Raw genomic sequence first — 20,608 nt, 5'->3', positions numbered from 1 at the left:
TCGCCGGATTGCTTAGTCAAAATAGGAAACGCGAGGAGAAAACGCAGAAAGGAGCATGTGTGGGCAGCGGCTTTACTAATTGGAAATCGGGTTTGTCTGAGTCATATCCGCGTAGAGACATTAAAGATCGACCTGGGTGACGAAAGGCCACATGGGTTCGGCGCTGGATAAAGTCGGCTAGACTAGAACTAGGTGTTTGATGATTTGCCTCAATCGAGGGTGTTTGCTTTTCTACTGCAATTCTCCCATGTGTCCTGTTTCTCTCTCCCTAAGAATCTGATCCAGTTCATTTCGGAAGTCGTTCGATGTACTCGACAACTTGTGGGGTTCAATTGTCGGGGAGAAACATAAATTGATTTTCGACTGCAAATTTATCAGAGGACATATTGGGGGAATGGAGACGCTTCTGGGAGAAATAAAATTTCACTGCATTTCTCTTTAGGATAAGAGCAGCATGAAGAAGAAAACCCATTACAGTAAGGGAATGGCACATGGCAAGCTTTTTGTTCCCGTTCTCTTTCCAATCTGACGACAGCAAAGTATCTTGTTTATATATATACAAAATATAAACCTCACGCAAGGATGATTGTTAAGATTTTGTTGGTAGATTATCATCATTGGCCACCACCACCGTCACATGGCCCCATTAGAATGATAAATCTCCCTTAAAAGGTGATGCTCATGCTGAAGCCGAGAAACTTGGTAGGGTGGATGTGCTTCTTGGTGGAATCTGACTTGTCTCTGACGAGAAATGACCCGCTTATGTCTCCTGTAAGTCCCAATTTCCACCTTGTTTTTGTGTAACTGTTGTCTGTACTGGAAGTTGCTTCGAAAGACATTTGGAGGATTGAGGAAGCTCTTGGAGCTGAGAGATAGCTTCTGGATAGTTCAGCTTTTATGGGGCTAAATCTTGCAGAAACCTTCTTACTGAAGGTGGTAAAAGCGAAAATGCAAGTCAGTGGCATTGCTTAGCCACGATTTAAAGTAAGACATAATTAAGATCAGATACGGGGAGCCCACTTAGGTTCATGAAAGGATAATTTGTCACTTTTTTTTGGTTGAAATGAAGAACATATATGGGGCTCGTAAAGTAGATCCGGATAAGAAAGCTTTCTTCCTTGGAGAACCTGTGTCTGGTAGCAATATCCCTACATAAGGCAATCAAATTGTACGTATCCGTCATCTTGGGAGTGCAGACCATCATGTAGACAACTGCAGGTTGGACCATTATAGTACTGCTTCATTAAGTACAAACGCTAACACTAGATGTTCTTCCAAAGCAGAGGGAAGCAGATACAGTTTTGTCTGCAACTATGTCTCCACTCATGATCGGCATTTTCAGATTTTCTACACAAGGGGGTAGATACATGAGAGATAGAAGTTGGGATTCGCTGCTTGCTTCTACTCTTATCCTTGAAGAGTCACATGAGGTGTTTCTCGGCGAGACTTGTCATTTTCACAGAAATGGATAAGATTCTCAGGAAAAAAGAAGCAGAAATTTCCACGGGCTTATTGGGCAGTCTGGAATATCTTATTCTTCGTCCCAGCAAAGAGAGAACAGGCATATCAAAGACAGAAAGAAGCATCTCTCCCGGCTGAAATGCATGAAAACGGATTGATAAGTGAGCATCCAACGCTGAAAATGGTATTTGGTAGTGCAGAAAACTGGGCTCATGGCAGTAATCATGGAATTTTCAGTGGAGAGATTTTCAAATCAGTGTCATCAGTCATTCGCTCATGGTGACCAACCGACTTTTACTAAAAGGAGATCTGGGCAGGATTAAACCGAATGCCAGAAGATAAAAAACCCTAATCAAAATAATCAAACAACTTTAACTTTCGCCCACTCATTCTTTTTTCTAAATCATCATCTCTTCCCTAATGAACCACTGCTTTCACATCGGCTTTTTTTGTTGTTTTTTCTTTTTTGGCTCCCTATCCTGCACTGACTTTATTGCTTTGCTTTGCTTTACTTTCCTTACTGTATCCAGTTCATTAGGTAACAAAAGAACTTTTATACGCAACTAGTGGAGGAAAAAGGTACCTGCTGCACCTCTCACCTTACCCTTTAAATAGATGCCTTGGGCCTCTGAACATCTCCCCTTCTCTCCTTCCTCTTTCTGGGTTGCTCTTCTCGCCTGCCTGCCTTCTGTGCTTTTTTTCTCTGGCTCTGCTGCTGCTCCTTGATCAACTAAGTTGTGGAGTTGTGAAAACCCACTTCAAATCAGAGCTTTAGCTAGGACATTTGATTCTGGGCAGACAAGAAAATGGGATTTTCGGTAGAGTGTTCCGGGTTACTCGTAACCCATGTGCTGTACAAAGCAGCCTTGGTTGTTACGGTGGTGAGAAGGGTCTGGTCATGGGCTTTCAGATACATAGGCCTAGGCGTATCAGGTTACATCATGGACGACGAAATCCACCTCCAGGGGACTGCAAATGCCTCCCCTCCCTCTTCCTCGTCCTCGACCTCCTCCATTTCGGCCCAGATGATCCGTGACAGCCTGCACGTCGCCACCTATCGTGATGTCGCCGGCCGGTCACCGGCCGGCAGAGGAACGTGCGCCGTCTGCCTGAACAGTCTCCGTGGGCGGGACAAGGTGTGGGAGCTCCGGAACTGCTGCCACGTCTTCCACAAGCGGTGCCTGGACAGATGGCTTGACCACGACGAGCACAAGACGTGCCCCCTCTGCCGAGCTCCTTTGATGGGGATTGGCTACGGTTCGGACCTGGACAGGCCGGAGCCAAGCTGGGCAGTAGAGCGGTTTCTCTACCTCTTCGGGGACGATCTTCTCTCTGCACCTTCCTTCTGAACCGAAACCGGATCCTGTTTATTCTCTAGTTAAAAACATAAACGTCGAGAGTGTTTGGGTTATTTTTCCCTGGAAAAAAACGAAACTGTTAAGGGGGGTGTACATGTAAATATACCAAGGAAAGGAAATACTTTAAGGTATTTTGTTTGTCGCATTTACTAGGTATAAATAGTTAAATAATTCAATTCAGAAAATGTAAAAAGCTGGTAATTTCAATTGAGGAAAGTGTTTTCTGCCCACAAATCTATTTTCTTGTCAATGGGAAACGGAACCCAGAGATAACATATGATGATAGTTAAGAAATAAACTCACATGGATTAACGAGATAAAAAGATCTTGAATTTATTAGTTCACATAAAAGATTTTCTAAATTACCCAATTTAACATGGTATCCGAATAACCATGGGCATTCCGCCCAAACTATCCACTAGATTACTCCAGTCCCTAGTTCGGCCAGCATTTTCATCACCTAAACAGCTTCTTATTGAAGGTATAAACAGTTCCCACCTATGCTTAGCTCCAAAATATTTTGTTTTGGCACTGTTGGACAAACAGCAAAACAAGAATTTCTTGCTTTTAAAGACTTGCTTCTTGTTGATGGCCTGAAAACAAAAAGAGCTTAATGATGATGGGAATATATCAAGTTTGTATCCTTTTCTACTAAAAAGTGTGAACAGTACTGATAATTTTATTAAGACAATTAGTACATGTAAGAAGCAGACAATTAATAATTTTACTAGGAAAAATACCCGAGAATCAAACACCCATATCAGGTAAATCAGAAGTCTAATTGACATTTACGCTACCAAATCAAGATGAATTTGACCGCTTCAACGTCTAAACTGTATGATCATTGTTTAAAGAATCAAGATGTAAAATATGCAGGGACGACCAGGAAGTTCCAGTCGCTGCTTTGGGAGCGAAGCCGTGGATGTTTGTAAATGCTTTCTGAGTTGAAGAATCATGATGTGAAACTATGCATGTGAAGGATTGTTCATCACTGGAAAAGGGAGACCGAGCAGGGCATTTCGACTGTACCAAGTCCACTGTTTTTTTCTTGCAGCAATTCTCAGTTTTCTGCGTGAAAGAACTAATCTGGAAAGAAAAAGTGATCAGTTCCAGACTTGCGGTATGACACGATAGAATTGAGAAACTTTCCAAAGTTTATTCCCGATAACAAAAATCCTCAACCACTTCATGAATGAATCCAGAATTTCAAGACGATTGAAATGAACTGTGTAGGACATACCTTGGAGAGAGGACACTATAAATAGTATCCAGAATGCTTGAGGTACATTCTCTGGTAGTAAATTTGTGTATCTGAAAAATCATCAGTCTTTCCAAATAGAACTAAATAGTATATTTTCAAGCAGCTAGAACTTCCAGACATCTTCAAGTTTATTTAAAAGATAAGCTTCTCACTGGAGGTATTCGAGTAAGATAGCTCCAAATACCCACTTCGTCTGACTGAAAAACAGCAAAACATGCCTTACAAAAACAGGCAACTATTTTGGATCACATTCGTCATTTTGGAACTTTTGTTGTGATTCCTTCTTCCATAATTATACTGAAATTCTCTATTGCAGTCTGATTTCAATGCAATTTTGCTGGCGAAAGAGCTGTTCATGATTACCAAAAGTCTCTGCATGAACAAACCCCATTTTTGAAATGGTGGAAACGGATTTTGTCTCTTATAATAATCTCTCTACCAACAATCCCAGAAACAAACTTGGAGAAAGTATGGCAGTCACTACAGATTCTCAGGTTCTTGATGACCCTAATAGGAAAACTTGATGGTAAATTGATGAGCCCAAATGCTATTGCTAGCTTCTCGCTATGAGTTCCAAGAACAGACTCTTTTTCCTCTTCCTCCACATCATGTAGCACTACTCTTGTCTTAGGGGTGTATCCCTTACTTCTTGCATCCTTCAGTAGCTCCTCCAGCAACTTGTATATGAATGCAGACTGAGGGTGCGACCTCTCAGCCCTATTGAACACATGGATCTTGCCATTTAATTCTACTGAGCTATAGCTAGCCACCTTCTTGACACATTTTTCTTTTATCCTCTTCCTCACCAGCACAACATCCTCCCACCTCCCAGCTGATGCGTAGATGTTTGAGATTAAGACATGGTAAGAGGAAGCATCAGGAGCTAATCTGATTAGCTGATCTGCCACTTGCTGGCCCAATTCAAGGTTTTGATAGATTGTGCACGCACCCAATAAAGCTCCCCATACACCTGCATCAGGCTTAATAGGCATACATTTGATAAAATTGTAGGCTTCTTCAAGATGCCCAGAACGGGCAAAAAGATCAACCATGCAAGCATAATGCTCCAATCTTGGACGAAAATTATCTGATTTGGCCAATAAGTTGAAGTAGTACCGGCCTTCATTTATCAGACCAGCATGACTACATGCGGATAGAACAGAAAGAAAGGTGACATGATTTGGCCGCACTCCTTCCTTCTGCATCTCAGAGAAGAGAACCAGAGCTGTCCTGCTCTCTCCATTAATTGCATAACCTCCAATCATGGTGCTCCATGAGACAACATTCCTAACAGGCATCTCTAGGAACACCTTTTCTGCCATTTCCATACTCCCACATTTTGCATACATGTCTAACAGCGCATTATCAACAAACACATTTCTTTTGAGACTTTGTTCAACTATTTGGCGATCTATTTGTGTCCCCACCTCCAATGACCCCGTAAACGCACAACAGGAGAGAACACAAGCAAGAGTCACCGAGTCAGGCACCAATCCGTCATCCTTCATCCGCCGAAAAAGATCCAAAGCTTTATCTGCACGCCCACTTTGCTGATATACTGCAACCAGAGCATTCCAAAATATCAAATCTTTGTTACCAGTTGTATCAAATAAATAATCAGCGGAAGTTGAGTTGCCAAACTTTGCATACATGATCATCAGCTCAGTTCTCACTATCGTATCAAATTCCAAACCCAATTTGACAATAAGGGCGTGAACATCCGGACCTCCCCAGACGGCATCAAGCTGTGTGCATGCCTTGATCACAAATGGAAAAGTGAAATTATCCGGACGAGATCCAGCCCGGTGCATTAATCGGTAAATTTCTAACGCTACGACGTAGAGCTCGCTTCTCACGTACCCTCTTATGACAATGTTCCAGAGGTAAGTCCTTGGCTTGCGCATTTCATCGAAGAGTTGCTGAGCGTAAGGCATCTCTTTTAGCTGCACGAGCGCTTCAAGCAGCTCCGTCAAGAGACTGTTTTTACGGGAATATCCTGTTGTTAAAAGAAGGCCGTGAATTTTCTCAAGTTGTCTAATGCTTCTAGAACGACGCAAAATGGAAACAAAATGTTCTTTCTCGAAAGATGGTAACTGAGGAGCGTCGGAGGAACTGCAAGTGCAAAAAGAGGCAAGGAAATGCCACTGAGCTTGCATTGTTAGATAGACTACGCGAAGACCAAGAGGTGTCTCATGGCGAGTAAAGAGGACGAAAACCATCACTGCACCAAGGTCCAAGGATGTTGGAACGAGGAGCCTATTTTTCGCATGAAGCGCAGCCGAGTTTCCACAACTAGCTTCCTGTGGAGACGATTGACGACGTGTCACCGTGCCGGTAGTTTTCTTCAGCTAGAGGCCCGAGGCCCAAGGCCCAAGGCCCAAACCCAGGCTTCCGCTCGAGGGCATTTCTTCCATACACTACTCACGATAGAAGACAAACTGGCATTCTTGTAAATATTATATATATAATAATAAAACAAATGGCATTCTTGCAAATATTATAAAATTTTCAAAGAAAAAAATATTGGCTGCCCAACTTCTTCTTCTTCTTCTTCTTCTTCTTCTCTCTCTCTCTCTCTCTCTCTCTCTCTCTCTCTCTCTCTCTCTCTCTCTCTCTCTCTATATATATATATATATATATATACTACAAATTTTTTTTATTAAAATTAAGTATAAAATTTTTGGACACTCGAATTTGTTTAAAGCTCTTTGAGAAGGTAACTAACTAACCCTTATTTATTTTTATAATTTTTTTTATTTGACATCCATTCGATATTGTTCTTTTACATATTCTCAAACAAAATCCCACTAGTTTACTGAAAAAAGTTGGAGTTAAATAGCTATTTTTATATAAAAAATTATACCTTAAAATCCCTTAAGTCCAACATAATGAACATCTTGTTGACTCAATTTTCTTAAAAAAATAAATTAATAGGAAAATAACAGAAGGCCATGGAAGAAGTACCACAAGAGAAACAAAAAAAAATCATTTATTTTGGTTTAAGAACAGTATATACAGAGTTGGAAATTTTATTGGATGCCAGTCTCTAGACCAAGAAGTTTTAAACAAATCGAAGAGATGGCTCATCGATTTATCTAGTTGATAAAGCAACACGAGAATTAACCCTAATTTATGGTTTTTCTTACAAGTTTTGAGTTTTCAGGCACATCAAATTATTTTGAGGCAATATATCTAACACATGAAGCCTATAATAAATGTACTTGATACAATACAGAGTGTATAATAAGTCGATTTTGTAGTAAACCTTAAATTACTACCTAATGTATCCATGTGCAAAATAATAATGATGCCCCTTACAATATTTTCTTGAGTTAATGTTAGAGATAGATGGAGGTGTTTGCTCTTTCTTTTAGGTCTATTAAACTAGTTATTATACATGAGTATGCTTCATTGCAAAGTCTTGGACTCCTCTATGATACCTTGCAGTTCAATGGTACTAAGGTTATAACAATATTCTCTTTATTTATTTTTTTAATTATTTTATTTTTTAAGTTTTAAATATTGGTTGGAATTCAAACCCAACTTCGAGTTCGGGCTCAAACTCGGTTAAAATTTTGGACTCAAGCTCAATTCCAATTTTAGGCTCCAAGTGAGCTTGAAAATATGCAAGTTCAAGCTTGGCTGGGCAGGATGGCGCTCCTAGTTCCTCGTATTGTCAAATAATCAGCTTGCCCAATTCGATCAATCTGCAATTACAGATTATCCATTGAAGTTAAAAGGTAACCGAAATGGGTGGATGAAAAAAACTGGATTCCCTGACTGATCAGCTGCAAAAGCCAGAGCTTCTACGACTTTCCATGACAAGATACTGAAGGTCACTACTCACAAATGCTAGCCACGTAATTTCGCTGCCAACAGGAGTTTGGTAGCGCACAGAAGATCAGTTTTAGCTTCATTTGTCTACGATCCACCGTCAGTGGTGTGTCTGCTTCGATTCATCCGGCGAGGCGTGTCGCGACGGTGGCCTTTGGAAAGCGACGAGACCCGCAAAGCCCGGTTGGTTTTAAATTTTCTTCTTCTCTTTCGGTTTTACCCTCTGCAGTTAAAAAATGGATTATTTTCTTCCTCCTGCGGCTCATTTATATACTCGTTTGCCTCTGTCAATACCTGGTTCATCTTTTGCCATTTACGGCTAAATCTCTTCAATATATGCTTCTCGCTCACCCTCTCTGTATAAGTGTCCACTCCAGGAAAATAATTCTTCAACTCTCTCTCCTTCCCCTTCTGTCTCGTTGCCTGAGTCACGCTCTTCTCTTTTAAGCTCTCTGAGCTCTGTCGTCGTACCCACTGAAGCCGCTGCACCCTTCCTTTATGTTGCCATCGATGAGACCATCCCTTTCTCTCTGCTCGTTGACAAAATACGTTTAAATATACATGTGATTTTTATATAATTGACAGATATTTTCTCTCTCCTTCTCCCCCCCTCTCGATCGACGTCGCCGTGCGAATCACTCACACGTGACAATTCCTACCCTGCCGTGGGAGCTAGCCTGTGAAGAAGACATGGTATCAGGGCAGATGTCACTACTGCGAGACGGGATGCAGAGCGCCATTATTCATGAATTTATACGTGCAACAGTGTCTGACGAAATTCCTTGCCCGTGTAAGTCTGTGAATCTTTTGACGGATATGGCGTCGCCACTCTCCGTCGATTTTAAGGAATTTCCAGGTGGTGGAGATTCCGAACCGACGCCCTTACTCCAATTTCTCCTTTCCTGCTGCTCCCTCTGGTAAAACTCGTCACTAAATCGCCGGTTGCCAAAACAGCTGGTTTCTTAAGCCCCTCCGTCATCGATGACATTCCATCAAGTGGGTGGTTTTTGTGAAAGGTTTCCCGTCCCCTCCGTCGGGGAATTCACGTGAAATTTCATGCATGAGCGCCTTGATGGGTCCCTTCCCCCTCAAGTCTTACTCTCTCCCTCTGACATATTCGAGGTCTGTTTCATTCAGAGGAAGAAAACGGATGCTCATATTAATGGTGTTAAAGACTGAGTTGCAGAAAACACTGAAAGTCCTTTACGTGTTGTCCAAATCTTCAGTAATGGATCGGTTTTAAGACTGCATTTAAAGTGGATATCGTAGTTCAACAAATCTCCAACCTTCGAATGACTTTCTAAGGAAATGCCACAGATTTAAAAAGAAAAAACAAGAAGAAAAGAAAACGACACGCTGGTCTTCGTCTTGGTGCCTGTTTTGGGACACTTGTAGCAAAATACATATTCAGCTAATGGGTTTTTCCAGCATTAATCACTGTTAACTACTACAGTTCCATACTCTTACAAACTATCTGCTCCTTCTTTGTCTCCGGCTAACATGATTGATTTGAATGGGATGATAATCAAATCAGCTTGCAAAACAAGTTAAAGAGGGAAGGTAGGAGAAGGGAATGTAGAGAAAGAGACAAAAGCTGTACAAGGGCTCCAAACGTAACTAGGTCTGATTTGATGAAAGGGAGGAAAGAGAGAGATGATGATGATATGATGATGATGAGATCATCATATTAGGCTTTTGGACGTGTAGTTGTTGTCGGAGGCAGGGTACCTTTTCATCTACCAACCCATGATTCTCACATTCCATTTCTCGTTAAACATCCCGTTTGTTGCTACTCTTATTAAAGTTTTACGATTTCGTCTCTCTTTATTTGTTTTGATAAGCTGTAGCTTCTGTAGCATTCAATACCATTTCGATTTGAAAAACTGGGAAGTAGCTTCTTTTTTATTATTTTTGGCCAGAATACCACATTCCTCATTCTCTCTGCACGCCTTTCGATATGTCACCAGCAGGCAGAGTCGCGGACCACACACCTGCACTGCGCTGCAGAAGGGTAGAGAGGAGATGAATCGCCTATGATCTTTCTCTGGGAGGAGACGATAAATCAAGATAAGACAAGCATCTCAGTCTCTTCTTTTAGTTTACTGACTCTACTGGATATTTGAAATTTATGTGGATGAACTGAGGCCGGAGCGTTCTTCCTTTACTGCTCCGCCAAGAACATCAAAATCTCTGCGTGCTACCACCAAGTACATACATGGTTAATGAAGAAAATACTATGAGAAATGTAGATTAGATTGTCAAGTTTTATTCCAGTACTCTTGAAGCCATCTCATCATTAATTGATGAATCAAGACTTTGTGTTACATAAGCAGACCGTACGCCTGATCAAAAGGGAGGGCCCTTCTCTTGGTTCAGAATTTGCATCGATGGCCCTGTGTCGTTGCGGTTAAAAATCATCTCGGGACAAAGAGGCGAGAAATTTTCGAGTTACCTAGACACCGGTCGAGGTATTACAGATCTAGGGTTTTCAGCAGTGACATTCAATTCTTCAATAAAGGAACCTTTCCTTCGTCAGTTCACACCTGACCATCCCGGTACTTATCCATTGGGCAATAAGATTCTTCGCCTCGCCCTTGAAATCCTTATCTTTAATCTTTTGTTTCATTTAAGAAACAAAAGTAGTGTTTGGAGATTTCCATCCCCTCATGAAAGAATGAAGATTCTGAATGAATCACCGGTATCTTTTTTGCTTCCTAGCGGCCACTTTCTTCATCCACTTCTAGTTGAAAACTGCATGCAGTAGTCAGTGATTCTTAGCTTGCAGTGAATGAAGGTAGTTGACTTACCCTTAGCTAGACAAGGCCTACTCATGATCCAAACCAAACAGTGCTATTCTTGGAAGTGAAAGATCTGCGAGGACCTACCATTTGAATATTGAGGAAGCCTGCTCAGGAAAGGAATGTGTAATGGAGAGAATTTGTAAAGGAGATATTGATGAGCTTCCACTAGCTTTGGAGAATGACCAGGTTGTTTGAGATTACTTTAGAACGAAAGTTCAGTATCTTGGTGACTTTTTAAAAACTGGCAAGGAGAGTTTCTTCTTGGAAGTCTGCCTCTTAAATTGTTCATTAGGCCAAGAAACAATTTTGAGCATTCACTATATTATCTGCAGTTCTTATTCTATATGAAATAGAAATTGTAGCAGTAATGGTAATGATAAATCAGTTCACATTTCCAGGAATAAAAACATGACCAGCCATACCATTCTTCTAAATCCAAAAGGAAAGCAACAAGAAATTTCTACACTACAAAACATTTCTAAGAGTGAGCTTTTTCTTCATTGCTTCAACGGCAGGAACTGAAAGAACTGGAATGAACCAAAGTTAGCTGGAATCGCAGGTCCTGCTGAAGATTGTTTCTCAGCGAGACAGCGTTCACTGTGAAGGGGAAACAGTTGAAGGGTTTCTGAATCCGCTCGTTCTTCGTCGAATGCTATGTCGTAGTTCTGGTCTATGCGTGTCACTGTGGTAGCCGTGGAGAGGGTGGAAGCGGCGGCGTTGATGACATAAGAAGGAGAGGGTAAATGCACCATGCTCCAAGTGTTCTGCCTTTCGTGCGGGCACTGTTGGTGCAATTCTGCCTCGCTCCGAATCCATCCCTCTGTTCTACTACTGTCTGGTGCAGCTCTGGAGATTGAAGCGGATTCCTGCGAAGAAAAGGAAAAGAAGAAACAGAAGGCCCGAGACCTTCATTCAGAACAAGCCCGACAGGAAGGAAGGATTGCAGCTTTTTGAACATTTTTTTGGTTACATTTCCCATCAAATGGAAAAAGTTTTCCTTACTACCTGCCTTTCTTCCCTTCTATCATTTTCAGGCCCTTCTGTATGCTTTTTTATCAGTGTCGATTTCCTTTAAACCTAAGTTAATAACAAACAAGGACAGGAAAACATTCATATTACACACCTCTAAAAGAACACTACAGCTTGCGGCGGGCGACCACCCTTTCGTCACTTCAGCTTGGAAGCCTGCAAAAAACAAGCACAAATACAAAATTATTGCACCAAAACGCACAACCGAAGACAGGTCGAGCTAATTGAAAACAAATAGTGGGGATGGTGAGGACGCAGGTATTTGCATTTTTGCACCTGCATCCTTCCGTTCGGTGTCCTCAGCTTGATCACGGTCAGCCGACTCTATCCTCCGCCGGCGTTTCTGCCGCTCCCGGGCCTTATGGTTCTGAAACCAGTAGAAAACGTTCTTTCCCTCAATCTTGCCAAACCGGCGGAGCTGTGCCGTGATATGTTGGATTTGCTCGGCGGTGGGTGTCCGGGTCCCTCGCCGGTACAAATCCTCCAGCGTCCGAAGCTGTTCCGGCGTAGGGTTCCATCTTGAACTCACCGGCTGCGTTAACAACTCGCGCTTCCCTTGTTCAGTCCCTGCCCCAGAATCAGAACCCATGCATCTCAGAAAAGGTTCTACTCTCCCACCCTTTATATACAACCAGGTTACGAGGAACATGGATTAATGAGGAGGAAGCAACCTACTTACCGATTTGATTCCGAAGTGCAAAGAGATCGTTCCCGTAAACACGACTGAGACTGGAAGTGGATGTTGTGGAAGTGGGAACAACACAAGAAGAAGAACTGGGAGTTGTCGGTCGAGGAACGAGGGGACGAAGTTTTCTACCGCTGAAAGAGTCGGAGGTGTTTAAACCGTTGCCGTCGCTACAACCTATCATCCACATTTTGCAAACTCTACTTGCTCTCGCAGCCGCTCCAGCAGCGGCAGCTTCCTGGGGGAGAGAGAGAGAGAGAGAGAGAGGAAAAGGGAAATTAACCTCTGTAACCCTTTCTGCCAAGTGACATGGTTTAAATAGAAGAGGATAGAAAGAGAAACAAAGGGGAGCAGTGAAGTTGACTGGGAATGGTTAAGTTGAATGAAGGAAGGGTCAGGGAGGGTAAGCTTGAAAGAGAGAGAGAGAAAGAGAGAGAAAGAAGCGTGGAATTCTGGGAGTTATGGGGAGTCGGGAATCAAAAACGACGTGACGATGATGAGGGCTATCATAAGGGTCATCAGCTCTACGCGGCCATTTATTGATCCACCCCTGACTCGTGCCTTTCGCACTTGTGCTAAATCCGAACTGCCTCCTCCGCTGTCCATACACCCTCTTTTTGTCGACTCCTCCAGTCCTCTCTGCTCTGCTGCTCTATTTGCTCCTCCACAGGCCGCCCTTGCCCTTCTTCACTCACCTTCACCTCTCTCTCTCTCTCCCCTCCGCCTGCACGGATTTCCCAAAAATTCTTCTCTCGTCTCTTCATATTGTCCATCGGTCACAAGCTTTCACTCTTTCTTTCTCACCCTTCTTCGCTGGAGACAGTGTCTGAACTCTGGACAGATCCTAAATGCCAGGCACTGTGGGCCTATCTGAATCTTTAAAGTGTTTGCTGATTTTCTTCAAAGACATGGCGAGGGAGGGCATCCATATTCCATACATATCATGTATCACAGGTGGCTGAGAACTGAGGAATGATCGATACTGATGTCTGGTCAAAACTTCTCAACGTCATTCCTGTAGAACCATTAAAGCCCCCCATTCTCCTCAATCAGTTAGCAGATTATGTATTTTCGTCCTTCTAGTTTCAAATAGTTGGTATCTTAGATGCAGCAGGAAATTTGGAGCTGATTAAATTAGAGATATGTTGGGGAAGAAGACACCCAGTGATCGGGTGCTTAATCACTTGTAAGGATATTGGAAAACAATAATTGTATATACTTAGAAGTAGAATGATCATTTGATTCAAGGGGATGAATTATTATGAGGTTTAAGTTAAAAAGCAAGAATATGTATAAAGCATGAAAATTTAGGATTTTATTACAACATTGGAGAAATTGGGAGTTTGGAAAACTTAAACTCACACATATCTAGCTTCCTCGATCCAAAGTTTACATGCAGCCCTAGATACCATATGTCTTCTTAGTAACCTTAGATACCTAATCAATGGAGTTATGGGTATCAAACCAATAGAATATTCCCATTGGGTAAAGGTTATTTTGTTTATCTATTTCTATTACTTCATACTTGCTTTGTACTAAAATGTTTCTATATTTGTGTCACATTTGGGGACTTTTTTTTTTTTTTTGCTTGATTCATTTTGATTCTTTTTGCCTTTCAAAAATATTAAAAATAATATCTAATTTTTTTAAAAGAATAAAAAAATGAATTTCCTATTGCTTCAAATATGAACAATGAGAGAAATAGACCAAAAAGCATTAAAGTGGTTCTTACCACTCACCTTTTTCTTGAACCTTATTTTTTGTGATTTATTAATTTTTTTCTATTGAAAATATAAAACGTCTCAATTAATTTCCTGTTACTTTCTACAACAACATAAAACAAAAACAGGTCAAAGGAAATTTAGTTTCATAATCTTACATATTTACATGAATAACAATAGAGTGCAAAAAGGGGAGAAAAATTATTATGCATTGGTGCAGTTGCACAAACTTGTGCTTAGAGCTAAAAATATTTTAGAGATAAAAAAAAAAGAGTTGTGTGAAGTAATAAAGAACTTGGGTATGTGATTTATCTCCCACAAAGCAACAAAACGTCTGCACTAAAAAGAGAAATCGTTGGAACCCTGCCTTCACATGGCAAAATGAAACACCATTTTGTTGCGATGTGTAGACACAAGAGGTTTAATGAATTATGTTTTTTTTCTTGACTAAAGGATTGAAAGTCTATAAACAAATATTTCTTAGCATTAACGAAATGAAGAATCTTTCAGGTAGTGCTAAACTAAGTAGACATCATGGCACAAAAGGACTTAAAAAGAGGTAAGACTTCTAATTTCTCTTTTAAGAGGAACAACCATGTTATTCGAAAAAAAAAATCATTCTCAAATGTAACAAAATACTTTGACCGGGAAACATTGGAAATGTTCATAAGGCCCCATATATCAGTGTAAACTAACGAAAATGGGGCAACATTTTTGGTTTCACCTCAAGGAGAATACGTACTCCACTGGTGTTTACTCACTTGACAATCTTCACAATTGAGACTTGAAATGGACTATAATGTAGGAATAACATGTTTGAGTGACTAAAGAGACGGATGTCCTACCTATTGTACCACTGAAGAGTCATACGTTGAGCACTGGTGGTTGTTGTTAGTGCTAGTGAATCAAGATAGTAGAGCCTCCCCTCTTTCACGGCCTCCACCAAGAACCTGCTTTGTCTTCAGATCCTGGAGAACAAAAGACGTAGGAGAAAAAGTGATAGAACAATTAAACTTTTTTTGTGAGTTGACTAATGGATAAAAGGTTTAATGGAAACTCAGGCACAAAAAGGACATCTTCAAAATGAAGGGTAGGTATAGCAAATGTGGACCCCACCCTACACACCTTGGTTTGGCATCCATCAACTATAGACACAAAAATTTCAAGTAAACAAGGAGATATAACATTCAAGAAGGTACCATTACATGTCATGTGCTAAAAAACCCCAAAGTCAATGACCCAGGATGGAGAAGTAGTTGAGACTATACCTTGTATAGGAGTAGCAGTAATATGGGAAATCTTGTTGATGGCGGTGTGGCTGTTTGTATAAACCATCAGATGTTTTATCTACTGAAGTAGTACAAATTATTTGGGAGAGAAAATCTTCATCGTAATGCAAGTTGTCACCACTCAATAATAGTCCAAGGTGATAACTCATGGTTACAATCAAACCAGAGTCAAGAGACCGAGTCAAGTGGTTGAGTGATTGAGTCAAGAAACCAGGTTGAGATGACTGAGTCAAGCTGACTCATGAGTCCGAATTGACCTGGCCTGAGTCAGACTTAGCTTGTCTGAATTAATCTGAGTTAACTCAGTCCGCGCTAGTTTACTAGTTCGAGTTATGATAAATTAGCAACTCAAAAGCAATTCATATAACACTCTATAATATTCTATAATCAATAGCTTTTATAATCACTCGGCAACAACCCTGTTAAACCAATTCGGGATTGCTTCAAAAGATGAGATAAACTCAGATATCAGAATCTAAAGAATTGAAGATTAATTACTATGTTGGCATTGTCAATTGTTAGACGGTTTTGGCAGCAGTAAGCCAAATCTTTGAGACAATTCAGATTGCTAAATTAATCTCACAAGATCAACAGAGATCACATGAATAACTATAAACATCAAGAAGGATTCCAGAGGAGACAAGCAAGCGAAGGAGGATCGAATAACGTTCCAGAAAAAATCGAGTAGTTGAGATTGGCAAAACCTTGCCATATTGCTTCCTACTAATGTTGGATATCATTTCTTATTGATGGTTCAAATCTTCTATGCAGTGTCATGGCAATTCAAAACCAATACACCCGCTTAACATAAATGTTCAACTACATTTTGTATTGCGATGGCAAAATAAAATGATAAAATTTTATTTTAATAGTTTTCTTAAGTTTGTATATCCTCAATTTATTTTTTTTATTTTTTCTTATTAGAATAATAAAACTTATTTGAAGAACAAGATACTCAAATTTTTTATCCACCAAAGTTAGCATAAACATATCCTCAACTTTCATAATTCTTTTCTTTATTTTTTTCCTTTCCATGGTTTCTTATTTGGTTTCGTTATTTATATATTGTGATGCTATCCATTTTCGAAAACAAATCCAAATGTAGGGGTGGCACTAAATCAATCTGCAATACTAGCTACTTAAGCTTATGTCTATTCTTACCAGGAGAGTTTGTCGGGCAACTCGCAACTCAAGAGACTTGACTTGGATTTCGAGGGAGGTAAATTGATTTCAAAAGGGAAAATCGCCCCAAATACCCAACCTAACTCGATTACGAAAGTTGTGCAGGTCGAAACTAAAGTTGGGGCACATTGCAGTTCACATACCCCACTCATCAATCCAAATCAACCCTCAATATAAAACTATAGTTATGCACATTGCGGATTATTTCATGTGTCCTTATTATTTTTAAAAACTTTCATTATTTGGTAAGTGTTATTTGGGCATTGGCCCATTTCCGTTGTTGCAATTGTGTCCTTTGATTAAGATATTATTACTGAAGAAGAACTCCTCAGTTGCTTGCCTTAAGTTCATTATTTGCTGACTGATGTCGGCATTGGTTCATTTGATGAAGAATTTGAGTTACTTAGGAAAATAAAGCATATGGTGGCCCCAAATCTTATCTTCCTTTGATTCCCATTACCCTCTTATTATTTGGCAGCCTTTTCTCCTATCGTCCTTTATTTGATTCTCACTTACCCTTTTAGCCAACCCATTTGGAGGATTGGTTTTGTTGGTTCCATTTATATAAATGGGTGTTTTTAAGCCATTTGAGTCTTTTTTATTGGTACCCTTGGAGTTTTTATCATCGTCTTGTGAATGACAAGCATTACCCACTTTAGTGATTATTATCACTATATTGTTTTCAAAATCATTTGAGGTTGGTTTTGACTTATCACCCACTTTTACCCTTTGAGAGTTTGTGCCCGATGTCGTACATATCTTTGGGACACTGTGATGGAAGAGCTTATTACTACGTCTATGTCATTTGTTTCAAGCTGGGATCACTGCCATTACCTCCCAGCTTGAAGGGGAGTGTTGAAAGATATGATGTAATTAGTTTATATTTCTTGTCCCTTCTTCTCACTTACTAGGTTGAAGGGTAGAATTGTAATATTATACTTTTATTAGTTATAAATAGAGCTTAAGGGGAGAGGATCCTTGATGCCACCTTGAACTCCTTTCTCATTAGACTTAGAAACTAAGAAATATCAAATAAATCTTCTTCATCTTTGTCATCAATAACATTAATGTGACAGACATAATTTTTGGAATTGCGAAAAACAATTCGTTTGAGAGCTTCGTCTTTTTCATCTAATAATCTTTCAATTCTTTTCTCCCTTTCTTAAGCTTTCCTTTTGCATGGCCTCGAGCATCATCTCCATGTTCAAACCTGCATGTCTAGATTTCAAAGACTTGCGTTCATCTAGGGTGGTGTTGATAAATATCTTTGTTTGCAAGTTTGTAGTTCTATTATCCATTGTTTACATGGTGTTCCCTATCTCTTTTGCTTCTCTTCAACTTCTTTCCATGGCCTCTTCTTCCCAAACATGCCAAAACTCATAGTTGTGGGTAGCCCCCGATGATGTAATCTAAATTCTGGGGATTTGTAGTCATCATGATCTCGAAGGAGCATCTCGTGCATTTGATATAGAATCTGAAAATCTGAATATCTAGATAAGTTCTCCCAACGACATCTTCTTTGCAGGAATTGAACTTGGTACCATCATGTATGTAGTTGTCGCAGGTGTTGCATCTGATACCCATAGAAAGCCTCAAGCAGACCTTGATCTTGTTGTTGTTGGGCTATCGGCGTTTGGGAAACATGAGAGGATCAAAGTCGAGAGGGTACTACTTGTTCAATACCTTTTTTCTGCCATTATTTCTCACTCGATTGAATACTTGCTTGAAAAGAAGAAAAAGATCCTCTGGTAGTACTAGTGATTGAGTGCGATTGTTGTGTTTTGGAATGGGTTGTAGGAAAGTACTTATAAATGCTCTCCGAAAGTTTAGTCCTCTTAGAACTACACTTTCCAAATTCCAATTGTACATCGCCTCATCCCGCTACAACACGTTTTCCACTTATGCTAGTCTCTTTTTTTTTTCATGATGAACAAAGCTTAAATATAGAAACTGTAAGAGGACCAACACTCTTCCAATCGAGCAACTCGCATTGGATCTAAACATTCCAGAGTATAAGACCACGATCTTCCAATCGAGCAACTTTCATCAGTTCTAAAAATGGAAACAGTAGGAAGGCTCTTTCAATTGAGCAACTTTCATCGGTTCCATGAACTTTAGAAAACAAACATTTAGAATATGATGTTTGCATCATGATTTTCATACTCAGAATTGAAATGGGGGATTGGAAAATATATATTTACTTTCAAATGATGAGTTGGTAGGATGACTTGCAAGAAAATATACCATGTGAGGAGGTCTTTGAATATCTTGAAAAATTCATAATTAGAGGTTAAAATTTGTTATAGATGGAGATCATTTGCTTCAAATCAGATTCTCTAGTTGCTCCACAAGACAACCCTCTGATTTCAAAAGAGCGAGATGTTGTTGAACCTGCAGGGCTTCATCTTTTTCCAAAATTTCCAACCACAACATAATCATATTTGACCTAAGTTTGTTCATTATCGCCTCATCAGAAACTTCTTTGTCACTTGGAGAATCATTTGCAAGCTCAATTGGATCAACTTTTGGTGCAAAAATGGAAGATAAATGGATTGTTATTGCTAAAAAGAGGTATGACATGTGGACTACTATAAGTTCCATGTCAAAAATAACAAATGCCAACAAGAAACAGGAGAATCAAGCAGACAATAGGAAAGAGGCTAGATAAGGGAGATAAATTGGAGATATTAGGGTTATCCTTACCTGATATGACTATTTAGATTGGGCAATTGGGGCAGAATCTGCCCCAATTTGAACCCCTCGACCCACCTGATTCTCGTTTCCTAGAGTGGTTTGGGTAGTTGAGGTGATTTTGACTTCCTGACCCGAATCGACCATTGGAGAAGCCAAGTCAACTCCAGCGAGTTCCAATTCGACTCGCCAAGTCTTAAAACCATGTTGACTACCGTTTATATTTAGATGCCATTGTGAATTGCAGTGAGGATGAGGTGGATTCTCTGTCATGACTCCTATGATCTTTGTATTGGAGGGGACTGCTTTGAAATGTTATAAGACAAATCAGCAGCTCTCAAAGTCATCCCATTTGTGAAGGTTGGTTAGACCAGATCATCTATTGTCAGTATCTTTTTTATTCCATGATCTTTGGAGGTCAAATGACTGCAGGTCTTTGCAAGGTTTGCTCCCGAGCAGAAAGAGCTTATCTTGACCACTTTCAAAACAGTCAGAAGGATGACTTTGATGAGTGGAGATGGAACCAACGATGCTGGGGCTTTGAAATATTTTGTGCTCAAAATCTGATACACCAGCATGTCAGTTACTATCAAAAGCAAATTTCTCAAGTGTGTACCCTATGTTATATGCAATATGTTACTAAGCATAAAGGGTTGTCTGATTTGTATCTCACAACCTTTGCATAAGATAACCTTTGGGTATGACCTGCACAAATACATGTAAAGAAAGGCAACTGACTCAAAATCAATCTTAGAGTGAAGAGGCCTATCCCAGTTTGTTCTAATACCAGCTTCTGGATCAGGACATAAACTGATCCCAACACCTCACTATTACTGGATGTCTCAGGTGGTGTTTGAAGCAAAACATCCAATCTACACTTAATTGAAGCAAATCTCCTCCGTTTAATCATTACACCATCATCAGAGTCCTATTCCGGCTACTTGAATTGATTTTCATTAACCCAGATCTGTACTTAAAACATGACCAACTTTTATAAAATTTTCAGTCCATTCTGGAGAAGTGAAGTTTGTCACATTTGGTTTTACGAAACAGTGGCTGAGAAACTCCCTTTTTTTGTCCAACGTTGCTCTTCTCAATTATGTGTCACCACCTCAGCAAGGAGATACATTGCAGCCAACGTCTAAGTCAGACCAAAAGTCATCTAAACCAAAGAAAACAAAGCCTGCAATGGATCCAGTAGATTCCTCTCTCAAAGTTAATGGAGAAGGCGACTGCACCTATAGTTAAACTTGGGGACGCATCCATGGCATCACCCTTCACTGCTAAGCATGCTTC

At 40.2% G+C, this 20,608-nt stretch overlaps 3 protein-coding genes across 3 annotated transcripts; 1 reads left to right on the top strand and 2 right to left on the bottom strand.

Annotated features, from left to right (window-relative positions):
* The first annotated feature begins 2,063 nt into the window (after positions 1-2,063).
* LOC137960066 (brassinosteroid-responsive RING protein 1-like) lies at positions 2,064-3,040 on the top strand. Its single transcript, XM_068807540.1, has one exon. It carries the CDS (start codon positions 2,268-2,270, stop codon positions 2,808-2,810), a length of 543 nt encoding a protein of 180 aa, XP_068663641.1. The 5' UTR covers positions 2,064-2,267; the 3' UTR covers positions 2,811-3,040.
* Positions 3,041-4,402: 1,362 nt separating this feature from the next.
* LOC137958585 (pentatricopeptide repeat-containing protein At2g01510, mitochondrial) lies at positions 4,403-6,299 on the bottom strand. The gene has a single exon (XM_068805651.1). The coding sequence runs from the start codon at positions 6,297-6,299 to the stop codon at positions 4,440-4,442; it is 1,860 nt and encodes a 619-aa protein (XP_068661752.1). The 3' UTR covers positions 4,403-4,439.
* Positions 6,300-11,117: 4,818 nt separating this feature from the next.
* On the bottom strand, positions 11,118-12,619 carry LOC137960592 (WUSCHEL-related homeobox 1-like). Its single transcript, XM_068808244.1, has 4 exons — positions 12,424-12,619; positions 12,021-12,311; positions 11,839-11,900; positions 11,118-11,581 (listed from the first exon to the last, which is right to left on the bottom strand). The coding sequence occupies exons 1-4, from the start codon at positions 12,617-12,619 to the stop codon at positions 11,213-11,215; spliced, it is 918 nt and encodes a 305-aa protein (XP_068664345.1). The 3' UTR covers positions 11,118-11,212.
* Between the last annotated feature and the right edge of the window lie 7,989 nt (positions 12,620-20,608).

This window comes from Aristolochia californica, unplaced genomic scaffold (assembly GCF_029961685.1).
Source record: "Aristolochia californica isolate CCGP_79_NKW_82.1479 unplaced genomic scaffold, dmAriCali1.0.hap1 SCAF_3, whole genome shotgun sequence".
Taxonomy (NCBI): domain Eukaryota; kingdom Viridiplantae; phylum Streptophyta; class Magnoliopsida; order Piperales; family Aristolochiaceae; genus Aristolochia; species Aristolochia californica.
This window is presented reverse-complemented; position numbering and strand designations above follow the sequence as displayed.

Excerpts from the sequence above, each read along its gene's own strand:
- LOC137960592 (XM_068808244.1), bottom strand. The coding sequence starts at position 12,619 with ATGTGGATGATAGGTTGTAGCGACGGCAACGGTTTAAACACCTCCGAC. Across the intron at positions 12,312-12,423 it reads TGCACTTCGGAATCAAATCG|GGACTGAACAAGGGAAGCGC; the intron begins GTAAGTAGGTTG and ends ATTCTGGGGCAG. Across the intron at positions 11,901-12,020 it reads CACCGAACGGAAGGATGCAG|GCTTCCAAGCTGAAGTGACG; the intron begins GTGCAAAAATGC and ends TGTTTTTTGCAG.
- LOC137960066 (XM_068807540.1), top strand. The coding sequence starts at position 2,268 with ATGGGATTTTCGGTAGAGTGTTCCGGGTTACTCGTAACCCATGTGCTG.
- LOC137958585 (XM_068805651.1), bottom strand. The coding sequence starts at position 6,299 with ATGGTTTTCGTCCTCTTTACTCGCCATGAGACACCTCTTGGTCTTCGC.